This window comes from Monodelphis domestica, chromosome 2 (assembly GCF_027887165.1).
Source record: "Monodelphis domestica isolate mMonDom1 chromosome 2, mMonDom1.pri, whole genome shotgun sequence".
Lineage (NCBI taxonomy): Eukaryota > Metazoa > Chordata > Mammalia > Didelphimorphia > Didelphidae > Monodelphis > Monodelphis domestica.
The window spans coordinates 1,861,483-1,874,288 of record NC_077228.1 but is presented as its reverse complement, the minus strand read 5'-3'; the positions used below and the strand labels follow the sequence as shown (position 1 = coordinate 1,874,288).

At 46.4% G+C, this 12,806-nt stretch overlaps 1 protein-coding gene across 5 annotated transcripts in view; it reads right to left on the bottom strand.

The window, feature by feature from the left end:
- SLC44A5 (solute carrier family 44 member 5) overlaps nt 1-12,806 on the bottom strand; it is a 201,976-nt gene that overhangs the window by 32,338 nt on the left and 156,832 nt on the right. For all 5 annotated transcript variants that reach the window (XM_056814906.1, XM_056814907.1, XM_016429760.2 and 2 more), the window contains one exon: nt 10,676-10,775. In XM_056814906.1, coding sequence (XP_056670884.1) covers nt 10,676-10,775 — 100 coding nt within the window. The remainder of the gene's footprint in view (nt 1-10,675; nt 10,776-12,806) is intronic.

The following is a 12,806-nucleotide window of genomic DNA, read 5'->3' as shown; positions in this document are numbered from 1 at the left end:
CGATCTCCGGACATCACACCAGCGAACAAGACCTGAAAAGGACCTTACGGGTCTCCTAGTCCAACCTCCTTAGTTTACAGACCACAAAACGGAGGTCAAGAAAGGCGAAGTTATTCACCCAATGTCAGATAGTTGGGAAGCAGAGTCAGAATTTGAACCCAGGACATCTGACTCCAAACCCACTATCCTTTATGCTGTACTGTGATCCATCTTTCTGGTCACCCTCTTCTGTGTATATCCTAGCTCGTTTTAGGATCAGAGAACTAGAGGAATATCAAGCGAGCCTAGCTGGTATAAACCCTTAGTTTTACAGATGAAGCAACTGAGGTCTGAAGTCGTGACTTGCCCAAAGCCACAAGAATGTTCCGGACCAGAGGAAGAATTTGATCCTAGGTTCTATACCTCCAGAGTGTTCTCCTACTGTATCATGCTCCCCACTCACCGTCCTTCTTAAAACGTGTTTGGTGTCCAGAATGGACCTAAATCCTTCCAGACAGAACGGCTAGCAAAGGGGGCTCTGTTGGATGCCAACGTCCGGTTGCCATGCTTCAGCAACGTCCCTGAGATCCCATCGGAGGACCTCTTCAAGCGCCAGGATTCCATCAAGCCCTCCACAGGCTTTTATTAAGCACCCGCTACGTGCAAGTCCCTTTGCTACATGCTCTTCTGGTTCTTATTTCCCCAAATGCTGCCCATCTTGCCCACTCTCTGCACTCTCCACACTGGCAGCACTCCCTGTTGCCTTGACAGGAACCCTGGGATTATCACTTATTGGATGGATTCTCTCCACACACCGACTCAAACGGCAGCCTTGCTTAATGCCTGGCCCCCAGAGGGGGACGTTCTTCTGGGGACCATTTCCAGAAAAGACACGAGGACTAAGTTCACTCAGATCCTCCTCTCCCAGGAAAAGATGAGCCAGAAGACGCTTGGAGTGGAAACGAGCCCACAAGCTCTAGAAGCACGACGGGCATCAGCAGCGTGGACAGTAGAGCAGACTCTCGCCTTTCCTCTCCAACACACCACCCCTGTCGGTCCCTGGCACCGAATGCTAGCAGAGCTTTAGGTAACACATTCGGGTCATTTGCCTTAAAAAGTAGGATTGGCCAATCCTTCAAGAGTGCTTTAAAGTTCATTCCTAGCCAGGGGCGACGTGGCTGCCATCCCTCTGAATACAGAGCGTCAGCGCTGGCTTTGGAGTCTTTACCTCCAGGTTTCTCCTCCAACATAGGGCACGCCGAGTCCTCCCGTGACCTTTGGGGGAGTTGGGAGGGCGCAGAAGCCATTCACTGCAGCGCGGATCTCCCCAAAACCTAGCGTTGGGGCATTTGGGGAACAACATCTCTGGGCGTGCAGAATGTTTCTGGATCGGCGTGGGCCATAGACCAGAACGCCTAGCTGGCTGCCCACAGCCAATGGCAGGTCCCTAGATCGGTCAATTATGGTTTTCAGCGGCAAAGAAAAGGCACTAAAGCAGGGGAGGTGGGAGAACATTCCAGGAGACAACAGCTGTCTCCCATCGTCTGCACACGAGCTAGGAGGGCAGCAAGGGGAAGAGGTGGCATTGGGGGCTGGCTGGGTTGGTGTTTTTCGTTAGATTTGCTGTTTTGCTGAATCAAGCATAGTGACCGATTGCTTGGGACCAGGTAGTGTTATCATAAAGGAGCAGAGAATGACCATAATGGCAATGAGAGAAACAGAGTCAGAAGGTATGACAAGGTACCTCTACTCGTGTATGGAATTCTGTCAGGGTTCCATACTGATGTTCTCCTGTTAATGCTCTCTGGACCACAGCAATCTCCAAGGTATCAAGATTGTGGATGACACAAGGAGCAATGGATGAGAGAGATGGCGAGGCCACGGCAGACTCACACAGAAACGAGAAGGTGAGCCCACCGTACGCAGTCGAACAAATCCCATCCAAGGAAGTGATAGTCCCCGAGGAAGGCGGATTGGCCACACTGTGAGACTGGGGGCACGGCTGGGCGGGCTTCCTCAAAATGACAAAAGAACTAGAGGAAGCTCTCTGGTAAGTTGGGGAAATCCTCCCCCGTGAGGAACTCCAGGGAGGGCATGACAAAAGCCACACAGCACGGGGGTGATGATGACCTAGTAATAACTCAGATAGGCACATACCAATATATAGCTCTAAGGTTGGCCAAAGGCTTCCTACACATTCCCACTTTGAGCCTCACAACTTGGTGAATTGGGTGTTTTATCACCCCCATTGTACAGGTGCTTCAGAAGTTGAGATATGCCAAGGGGGTGGATGGACCGTGATTTGTATCACTGTAGACAATGATATGATGAGACACAGAGCACCTTTAGGCATAGAAGGACAGTGAATAGAGCAGTGATGGCAAACCTCTGAGAGACCAAATGCCCAAAGCACGTGAGCCCCTTGCCTTATCCCAGACAGGGGAGGCAGGAAGCACTCCCTTTGGGCTTCTGGGCAAAGGGGGGGGTCGTGGGAGAAATGTCCTCAGGTACACATGGAGAAGGGGAAGGAAACAGCCCCTTCTGGCACACATGCCATAAGTTTGCCAACACAGGAATAAAGTATTGCAAATAAGACTCATAGGACCATAGAGCTAGATCTGGAAGGGACGTCAGAGGCTACATAATCTACCATACTCATTTTACAAATTAAGAAACTGAGACTCTTAAAAGTGAAGAGACTTCCCTAAAGGTCTAAGGGCTAGAAATGCCAGGTTTGGACCTAACTAGGTTGGCTCCAAGGCCAGTACTCATTCTGCCAAGTTGGCTTCAATAAACAATGTCAACTGGAGGCTGTTGTATTTTTTAACATGGAGAAATAATATGTCTTGAGAGGAAATACTGTCTTATTGAGATTCATCACTGAGATACAATAATAGAAGGACCTGTCATATTCAAAAGAAAAAAACAATATCTGAAAGGAGAGTGAGCATATTAAGGAGGAACATACCATTTTGAAATCTACAAACCTAGGGGGAAGCTGGGTGTCTCAGTGGATGGAGAGCCAGACCTAGAGCCAGGAGGTCCTGGATTCAAATCTGGCCTCAGACACTTCCCAGCTGCGTGACTCTGGGCATGTCACTTAATCCCCATTGCCTAGCCCTAACCACTCTTCTGCCTTGGCCCCAATACATAGTGTTGACTCCAAGACAGAAGGGGAGGGTTTAAAAAAACTATAGACCTGAGAATCCAAGTAAGAGAGATACAGAGAGGGATGGAAAGAGACAGTACAGAGAGAGATGTGCCAAGAGACAGAGACAGGCAGATGGCCAGAGACAGACAGAATAAGAACTGGTATCTTTTTGAGGTTACATTACTAACAAATCCAGACAGAGAAAGTACGTGATTACTGAAAGCAGCCACAAAATTTGCTCGGAAGCAGGATATAAAGAAAGTGAACTTCAGCCTGTCTGTTAACAGGCTTCTTCATTCATTGTCCAGTGTCTCCTGTTGCCATTTTTTCTTAGAAGACAAAAGAGATCACATGGGACAGTGGGAACAGCATTGGCCCTGTATGAGAGGGCCTCCTCTCCCACCTCTCAATGCATGATCTCGTGCCTAAAAGAGGTAAACCTTCCCCCAGATTGAATCCCGATCAAGGAACCCAGAGAAAGAGCCGAGGTTCTAACTGAGCCAGGAAGGCATGGAGAATGGGAGTTCCTTGAACTCAAGGAGTTTGTCACTTTTTCATTGTATCCCTAGCATCTAGCACTATAGTGCTGACTGGATGGCCAGGCAGGTAGGTACCCAACGCCATCAGAAAGCATGTTTCAAATGAGAGAAGAGGAAATAGGGATTACCCATCTCCAAGGACTGCATTTTTAAAAGGATATTGAGAAGCTGGAGTGGAGTGGAGCCCACGTTGGGCTGAGGCAGCTGGAGTTATGAAGAAGCATTCCCAGAACACACCGTAGAGGGGAAATCCTGCTGTTCCAGCACACAGTGTACCAGAGATCATCACAGAGGTGATGTGGAGTGGAAAATCCCTGAGCAGGTGGGAAAGGAAGAGTCCAAATTGGGGGGGAGGTAAGAGAATACAAAAAAGTCAAGCCTGGTCGAGAACAAGGATGCCCATGGAACCCAGAGGCCTGAAGGGCTGAGTCAGGTTGGTAAATTGATAAAGGAGAGGAAACTCACAGGAGATGATGAAGCCAAAATACAGGGAGGGCTGAGAAATGGACAATCACATCAGAGTCTCTTTTACTGTAGTTGTTTACAAGGACTGCTGGGTGTCCTTTGACTGAGCGATCTGGCCTGTGCCACAGGCACATAATAACTTTATTGTGGCCCAAAAAAGGACATTTAATTTAAATTATGGCACAGTTGGATGGATTCAGAACTAGTGGAGAGTCATACTCAACAGACTCCTGCCATCTGTTTCAGAGCAGAACCTTCCTGAATCACAATGTGGCTTCCGACCAGATCGCAGCACCATTGACATGGTCTTCACGCTGAGGCAAATGCAGGAAAAATGCCTTGAGCAGAACCTGAGTCTCTACATTGTCTTCATGGACCTGACAAAGGTGTTCAACACAGTGAACAGGGACGCATTGTGGGTGATCCTCAGCAAGCTCAGTTGCCCAGCAAAATTCGTCAAACTGATCCAGCTCTTTCATGTCGACATGACAGGGGAAGCCCTATCTGGTGGAGAGACTTCCAATCGCTTCAACATCTCTAATGGCGTGAAACAAGGCTGTGTCCTCGCTCAGGTACTATTCAACCTATTTTTCACCCAAGTATTACGACATGCTGTGATGGATCTAGACCTGGGCGTCTACATCAAATACCGACTGGATGGCTCACTATCCGACCTTTGCCGCCTGACTGCAAAAACAAAGACAACAGAGAGACTCATCCTGGAAGCTCTCTTTGCAGATGACTGTGCTCTCATGGCCCACCAAGAAAATCATCTCCAAACCATTGTGGACAGGTTCTCCACCGCAACAAAACTGTTTGGCCTGACTATCAGCCTCAGCAAAACAGAGGTGCTGTTCCAACCTGCACCAGGGAGGCCAACGAACCAGCCGTGCATTACAATCGAGGGCACGCAGCTTTCTAACATCAACACTTTCAAGTACCTGGGCAGCACCATCGCCAACGACGGGTCCCTAGACCACGAGATCAATGCCAGGATCCAAAAGGCCAGCCAGGCACTTGGGCGGCTGCGCTGCAAAGTCCTCCAACATAGCGGTGTAAGCACTGCAACGAGGCTCAAAGTGTACAACGCAGTGGTCCTCCGCTTGCTCCTGTACGGTTGTGAGACATGGACACTGTACCAGAAGCACATGAAGCAGCTGGAGCAATTCCACCAACGCTCTCTCCGGTCAATCATGAGAATCTGATGGCAGGACCGAATCACCAACCAGGAAGTCCTCGACAGAGCCAACTCCGCCAGCATCGATGTAATGATTCTCCAAACCCAGCTACGATGGTCTGGACACGTCATCCGCATGGACCCACAGTGAATACCAAGACAGGTATTCTATGGTGAACTGTCAGCTGGACTCAGAAACAAGGCCGATCAAAGAGAAGATTCAAGGATCAGCTAAAGTCCAACTTGAAGTGGGCTGGCATGACACCAAAGCAGCTAGAACTCGCTGCCTCTGTCAGAAGCCACTGGCGAGCCCACATTCACCATGCCGCCGCCACCTTTGAAGATGAGCGACGTCGACGTCTTGCCGCTGCGCGTGAACACGCCAGGCCATAGCCGCACCTCCCGTAACAACTGGCGTCCCAGGCCCCATGTGCCACAAACTGTGAGCCTCAGCCTTTGGACTCCAAAGCCACATGAGGGTACACCGTAGATGAAACTGCACAAAGACAATAGTCATTCTCGGTCACCGAGACTACCACTACCCTCAACTTGAACAATTGGCTTCTTCCCCCATCCTCCTTTGATGCTCTTGCAATTCATATCTCCCACCCAATCAAAATCCTGATAGCGGTGCCCTATGGAGCCCTAGGTCACATCTCTTTCTTCCTCAATGAATTTAAAACCTGTTTTTCTCTCCTCTTCTCTCCTCTCCTCTCCAAACCCAGCCCACTGACTAGGGGGCTTTAACATACATACTGAACCTTCCTCAAATATGCTAGCCTCTCAGTTCCTCAAGCTACTTCTCCATCCCACTTCACCCATATGCAAAGATGGACATACCTGTGGATCTTTCGATCACCCACAAATGTATCATTTCCATGTTCAATAATTTCCGAATTCCTTTATCTGACATGATCTTGTGTTAAGTAACTCAAGTGTAACTCTTGTGTTGATCATGGCTTTTCACCACGCCCCCTCTTCCCTTACAAAACTCTATGTCCACATAGTGACCTCCAATCCCTTGACCCCTTAATTTGCTTCCCAACCATCTCCCTTGCACTAGCAATTCTGTCCTCTTTTATCCATCATGACCCTATGGTAAACCATTGTCCTAAAGCTTTCATCTAACCATGTCAGCACCACTCCTAGTCAATAAACTCCAATGACTCCCTATTGCCTCCAAGAGCAAATACAAACAAAATTCTGTTTGGCATTTGAAGACCTTCATGACTTAATCCCTTCCCACATTTCCAATCTTCTTACACTTTACTGCCTACCATATACAATTTAGTTGAGTGACATTGGCCTTCTGTCTTTTCCATAGATAGAGCGTTCCGCTCTCAGCCTTAGGCATTTTCTCTGAGTGTTCCTCCATGCCTAGCATGCTCTCCTCCCTCTTTCACTTTGATTGACCTTTGAGTCCCAACTAAAATGGCACCTTCAGGAAGCCTTCCCTAACCCCACCTAATTTGAGTCTTTCCCCTTTTTTAATTATCATTTCTTTTTCGTGTATATAGTGTGTACATATTTGTTTCCATGTTGACTCATCCTTGAAGGTGAGCTCTTTCGCCTTTTTGTATCTGGAGGCCTTAGCACAGTGCCTGGTATATAGTAGGCATCTAATAACTGTTGACTGACTGAAATAAAGGTAGGACTTCAGAATGGATGTCCTCTCTTGGGGAGGAGTCATAGACCTGATGTTCTTCCCAGGCTATCAAGCTACAAGTGATTCAACTTATCCTGGTCCTGGCTTCAGTTTATTGCAGAGCTCCAAAGCAGAGGCAGACATTCAGGATCATAGAGAAATGCCTCTGCTTGGCATTTAAGCCCTTTCTAACCTGGCCCTCTCTTGTCTTTCCAGTATTCATGCACATACTCTGAGGTCCAGTAGCCCAGAGTGTCCTGCTGTCCTTCATACCAGCCTCTCTATTACACAGAGCCTTTCTTCCTGACTGTCCCCTGCTCTTGGAATGGCTTTCCTGATTTCCCTGGATTCCTGCCAAGTTCATCTGGTTTCCCACCTTCTGCAAGAAGCCTTTCTTGGCCTCCCACAGTCCTCATTTCTCCCAGGATTACCTCCAGGGAGATATACACACATACTCACATAGGGGTTATTTGGGCTTTGTGTCTGAAGCCCTTAGCATTGTGCTTGCTCCATAGTGGACCCTTGATAAAAATCATGTCCTCAAAAACAAAGACATGATAGTAAAAGCCAGCAGGTGCCAGCTCTGGGCTTGTTAGGGTTCGAATGCTGAAGTGAATGAGTCAGGAAGTTGGGGCCAGGCTGGGCAGCTTCCCATAGCTCCGATTTATTATAATTAGAGAAAGATTTTTATAGAAAGTAGAGTGCTAAGCATGACATCATATTTAGGAGGCGTTTCTTTCCCACAGAATATTACTTATGTAAAAGCGTTACCCAAAACATTTGAAGGCTCCTCTGTAAACCCAAGCAATTCAAGGGGCCCTAGTTCATGCCCAGATATCCAGCTGCTGCTTACATAAGCAGCCTTGCTTCGGCCTTCAGCAGAACACAGAGGTGAATCTGTGAGAATTAGTCATGGCTCCTTTCTCCCTTTCATCTTTCTGGCCCTATCAAGCATGGGACTAGAAATTGCCAGATGAGCAAGAGACACCAAGACACGAGAATACATTCCATCGCGAACACTGGCTGCTTTCCTGGGTACCAGACTGGCCCTGTGGCCATAGGCCTGACGAGGTTACCTTCTATGCCCCTGGCTCTGACTTTTGGATCATGGCTCATGTTTGATTCGGGATTTCTTCCTGGAATTTGGTTGGCACTTCAATTGACCATGGCCTCTAATTTCAGTGACTCTAAATTTGGCTCACCCTCAATTGACTCATAAAGCTGGCAAATGGCTAGAAAGTCGGACAGCATCTGTCCTGGAGTGAAGAGTGGACCATGGCATCAACCTTGAACTCATCATTTCTGACAACAAGGAATCCTTTAAGACTTTAGATGTGGGGAACTGGACAAGAATTAAGCATTCATATAAGCTATGGTTAAAAAAAAAGTAATTCCCAGCATACATTTCCAGTAAGTGGAGATGGATGCCAAGAAGCTAAGAAGGAGAGAGTCTAGAGTCATGAACCTGGCAGATAGCTAACACATGGACAGCTGGTCCTTAGCTGCCCTGTCTGAAAGCAGTAGGCCAAGAGCAATTTCCCCTATCCCACTGACTCTGGCCTCTCTGCCTCTTTCCTTCACATGGCAGCCTGTCTGATGCTATCACCAGCCAGGCATGGCAGCACCCTCCTCTTATCCCAGCTCCCAGTAAGACTCAGGCTGACAGATCTCTTGAGTTCAGGAATTCTCAGCTGGGGTGAACTATGCTGCCTGGGTGTTCTCTCGGACTTGGGCATGATGGTATGATCTCTGAGAGGGTGGGAGGAGGAGAGGTGACCTGGCCCAAAGCAGAAACAGAGAAGGCTAAAACTCCCATGTTTGCCACTGGGATCAGAGGGATGAAAGGACGCTGCACTTCCAGTCTCAGAGAGAGAAGGAGACTAGTTGTCAACAAACAAACAGAATCTGCCCAGGATCAAGTAGCCCTCTATGATAACTGCTGCCCCAATGGCCAAGCTGTTTCAGCACCACGGCCAGCGACCTGTTCTGCTCTTGTGAACATCTGCCTGATCGATGGATTTGTCCATATACCTTTGTAAACTACTTGTACAATATGGGTGCACGTGAATCTGGGAGGGATGACCACTACACTGGACGGTGGTTGGTGTCCAAGAAAATTCTGGCAGGTTAAATTGACTCTAACAAGATGAAATCTAATGCTTGTATATAAATACATTCATGCGCACTATATTCATTTAGATTCTCTTATTGTCTATATTAACTCATTTTATGTGGGTAACATATATGTATTGTAAGTAATAAACACATACATATGTTACCCATATACAGTGGGTAAGTATATGTAATAACAGAATAGATAGAACAAAACCTGTATATATGCACCATATGTGAGTAAAATATATAAACATATGTACATGCTATACCTACATGTAGTATATATAAGCATACGTACACACAAACACATATACACACATATATGTCATCCACATATAGTATGAACTTGTTTTCTTAAATTGGAAAATAAAGAATGAGGGAGCCAGAGGTGGAGAGCAGCTAATGGATTGTAAAGGCACTATGCATTAACAGTGATATGGCATCCAAAAAGGTTAATGTGATATTGGGCTCTATCAATCCATGTACAATTTCCAGGAGAAGAGACATTGTCATCCCATCATATTTGATTACTCAGACCACATACAAAGTTCTACATTTTAAAAAAGAACATCGACAAGGGGGCAGGTCTGAAGATGGAAGGTCCTGAGTTCAAATTTGACTTCAGACATTTCCTAGCCATGTAACCCTGAGCAAGTCACTTAACCCCAGTTACCTAGCCCTTACTTTCTGCCTTGGAATTAATATTAATATGGATTCTAAGGCAGAATGTAAGTATTTAAGAAAAAGAACTTTGACAAGCTGGAACATGACCAGAAAAAATAAATTAGTACAGTGAAGGAACTCAGAACTATGTTGGTGAGGAATGTTTGGAGGATGATTGGCTAGGAGAAGAAATTTGGTGGAGGTGGGGAAGTGGGGAGGAGCTGGTTTTTAACTGAATATTTGAAAAGCTACAGGTAGAAGAATAGAAGTTGTTATCCATTGCTGAGGGAAGTCCCAGGAGCAGTGGAGATATTTGGGGGGCTCACAACAAGAAATGGATGACGGAGCTATCTGAAAATGGAATTGTGATAGAGAGAATTCATTATTGGTGGGGAGGGGAGTACTGTAGACATCTTCAATGTAGTGACAAGATTTAAGAATTGGAAAGAATCTTCAGTTTTTTAATGTAGCTTGAAAACCAGAGCCCAGGAAGATGAAGTGACTTGACCAGTGTCATGCAAGTAATAAGCATAGTCTAAATTAGGCTTAGACTAGATAATTCCCTTGAAGTTTGGCCCTGCTTTTTTGTTTTCTAAAGCACATCAATGATTTCTTGAATATCCTGGTTATTCCTATTTCCAATGCAGAGTGTTGCTTGTTTTGCTACTTGGAGAATCTCTGGAGATAGCAAGAGGTTAAATGACTTGACCAGAGTCACCCAGCCCATTCATTCATCTCTGAAGTAGGACTTGGTTAAAGATCTTTCTGACTGAGATGGGCTACCCCTTTCCCCACCCTGCCCCCACTAGTTATCACCTTATTCTACCAGACTCCAACCAGGTGAGTTAGTCTAATTTCTCATCTAAGCCCTGCCCCCCAAATCAGATCATTCAACCAAATCACAGTCGCTACCAAGGACAGCTCCTTCCATTTGGTCTTACCTGCTCCCTTCCTCCAGCAATATCACAGCGATTCGGATGCTCTTTCTCAGGAACAAAAGCAAGAAGAGAACTAGCAGTTCCACAATGCTAAGCAAGATCACTAGAAAAAAAGAACATTTGAAGCTGTGACCCCAAGCCCACGGCCTGCTGGGGCTGCTCACCATTGAGTCTCAGCTCAAGCAAAGACTTCACTTCTCTGTGAAAACCACAGCTCCATGGGCTATTTTCAAAGGCCAAGAAAGTGGAGAGCCCCCATGTCTAGCCAGTCAGCCAGCCAGATTCTGTAGAGATCTCCAGGAATGGAAGCTCTCCATTCTTCTCTTCAGACATAGAAAAATAAACCATTATTTGAAGGAGCATTTTTGAGGATCTCAAGGCTGATTTGAGTGTGGAAACCCCCTCTACCAATGCACTCATTGAAAATCTCTAGTCTCAGGAAAGTTACTTAGGCCTCAGAGTAGTAAGGTGAGTTGCCCAGGGTCACACAGCTAATGTGGCAGAGGTAAAACTTGCCCCAGTTCTTTCGGAGGCCAGAGCTGGCTTCTTAGTCACTTGGCTAGTCATGAGGATTTGAAGGAGACTTCAAAGTGGTCCTATTGTTGCCCCTCCAACCCCGGCTGCCAAAGAATATGAGGTCTTTGAGAGTGAGGACTTGTGACATATCTTCACATTCCTAACATTTACCAGAGTGCCTGGCCTAGACTATAAAAATAATAGTATGGCATTTATTAGCTCTCTAATGTTTACAAAAGGCTTTATTTCTCTCTCTCAGACCTTGCGCTAACTCCGTGAGACAGGTTTCATGATTATTATTCCCCTGTTACAGCTGAGGGAGCTTTGGTGCCTTCTCCATCCCGAGCTAGATAAGCATGTGAGGAAGGACTCCTATTAGCGACTGCCTGACTCCAACTCCAGGGTACCACGCTACTTAGACATCATATTTGCTGATAGCTAGAGAGAGCAGTTAATAAGGCCACATTCTGTGTCATTTTAAGGGTTACACGGTCTCTTGTTTAAGGCTTATTAGATGTTGACTCATTGATCCATAGGAACAAGGTTACTAATACTATCTGGGAACCAGGAGACTGTCAACGTCTTGTGAGGGAGGGCTTTGCTTTCCTTATCTTTTTATTCCAGTACTTTGCCCAAAGCCTGGCCCATGAGAGGTACTTGGGAAATGGGTGGGGGCTTGACCAGCTGGCATTTGTGAATAACCCGAAGATGCCAGTCTTTTATATAGCCACTAGTTACATCGCCTCATAAAGATGCACAAGAGAAGAGGTCCACGGAGGAACCCTCCCATCTCCATATGATTTGGGGATTTCCAAGGATTGGACCCTACAGCAACTTGATGAATTAAAGAATTAGCATCCCCATTGGAGAAAGGAAGCAGCAGAGCCTCCAAAATTCATTCAAGCTCAAGTCACCAAGAAGTACCAAAGCACGGACTTCCTAGCCTGGAGGTAACATGCCCTACACTAGCCCAGAATGGCAGGGGGCAGGAAGGGAAGGAGAATGAGTGCTACAAACCGCTCGGGACTGCTGTTCTTGCCCACTTCCTCTTTCCCCCCCCAATATTCTTTTGCCTTTTGGTTAATATCTCAAAGCCATGGGAATGTTATGCTGCATACACAATGAGGTTTTGATAATGAATCCTCTCCCTCCAGTGACTCCAAAGTTATTTCCACAATTGTCTTCTTCTGGTTCAGTACCTATTTTAAATTTCATGAAAACGTATGCCCTTAAAACACAGAAATTAGTATAAATGAGAGAGTTTAATATGGCCAAATGAAACAGTAGCAAGTGCTAGGGTGAAGCCCGCACTGGCTGATGTTGGGACAAGATGATCGTGTAGCTTAAGGAAACGAGCTGTCAGAATCACTTTATCTTCTGGCTCCACTCACTGAACATCAAGACTTCTATCTCCATGGGTAGTCGTCTGCCGAACAAGAAGAGTCGCCCTTCCTCCTCAGGTTTTACTGTAAGTCAGAGGTTTTGAGCTAGGAGGAGATTTGGAGATCATTGAATTCAGCGTTTTCTATTTGCAGCCAAAGAAACGGAAACCCAGAGATAATACAGGACTTGTGCAAGGTCACAGAGGCAGCTTCTTATAAATCCAGGATGAGAACCC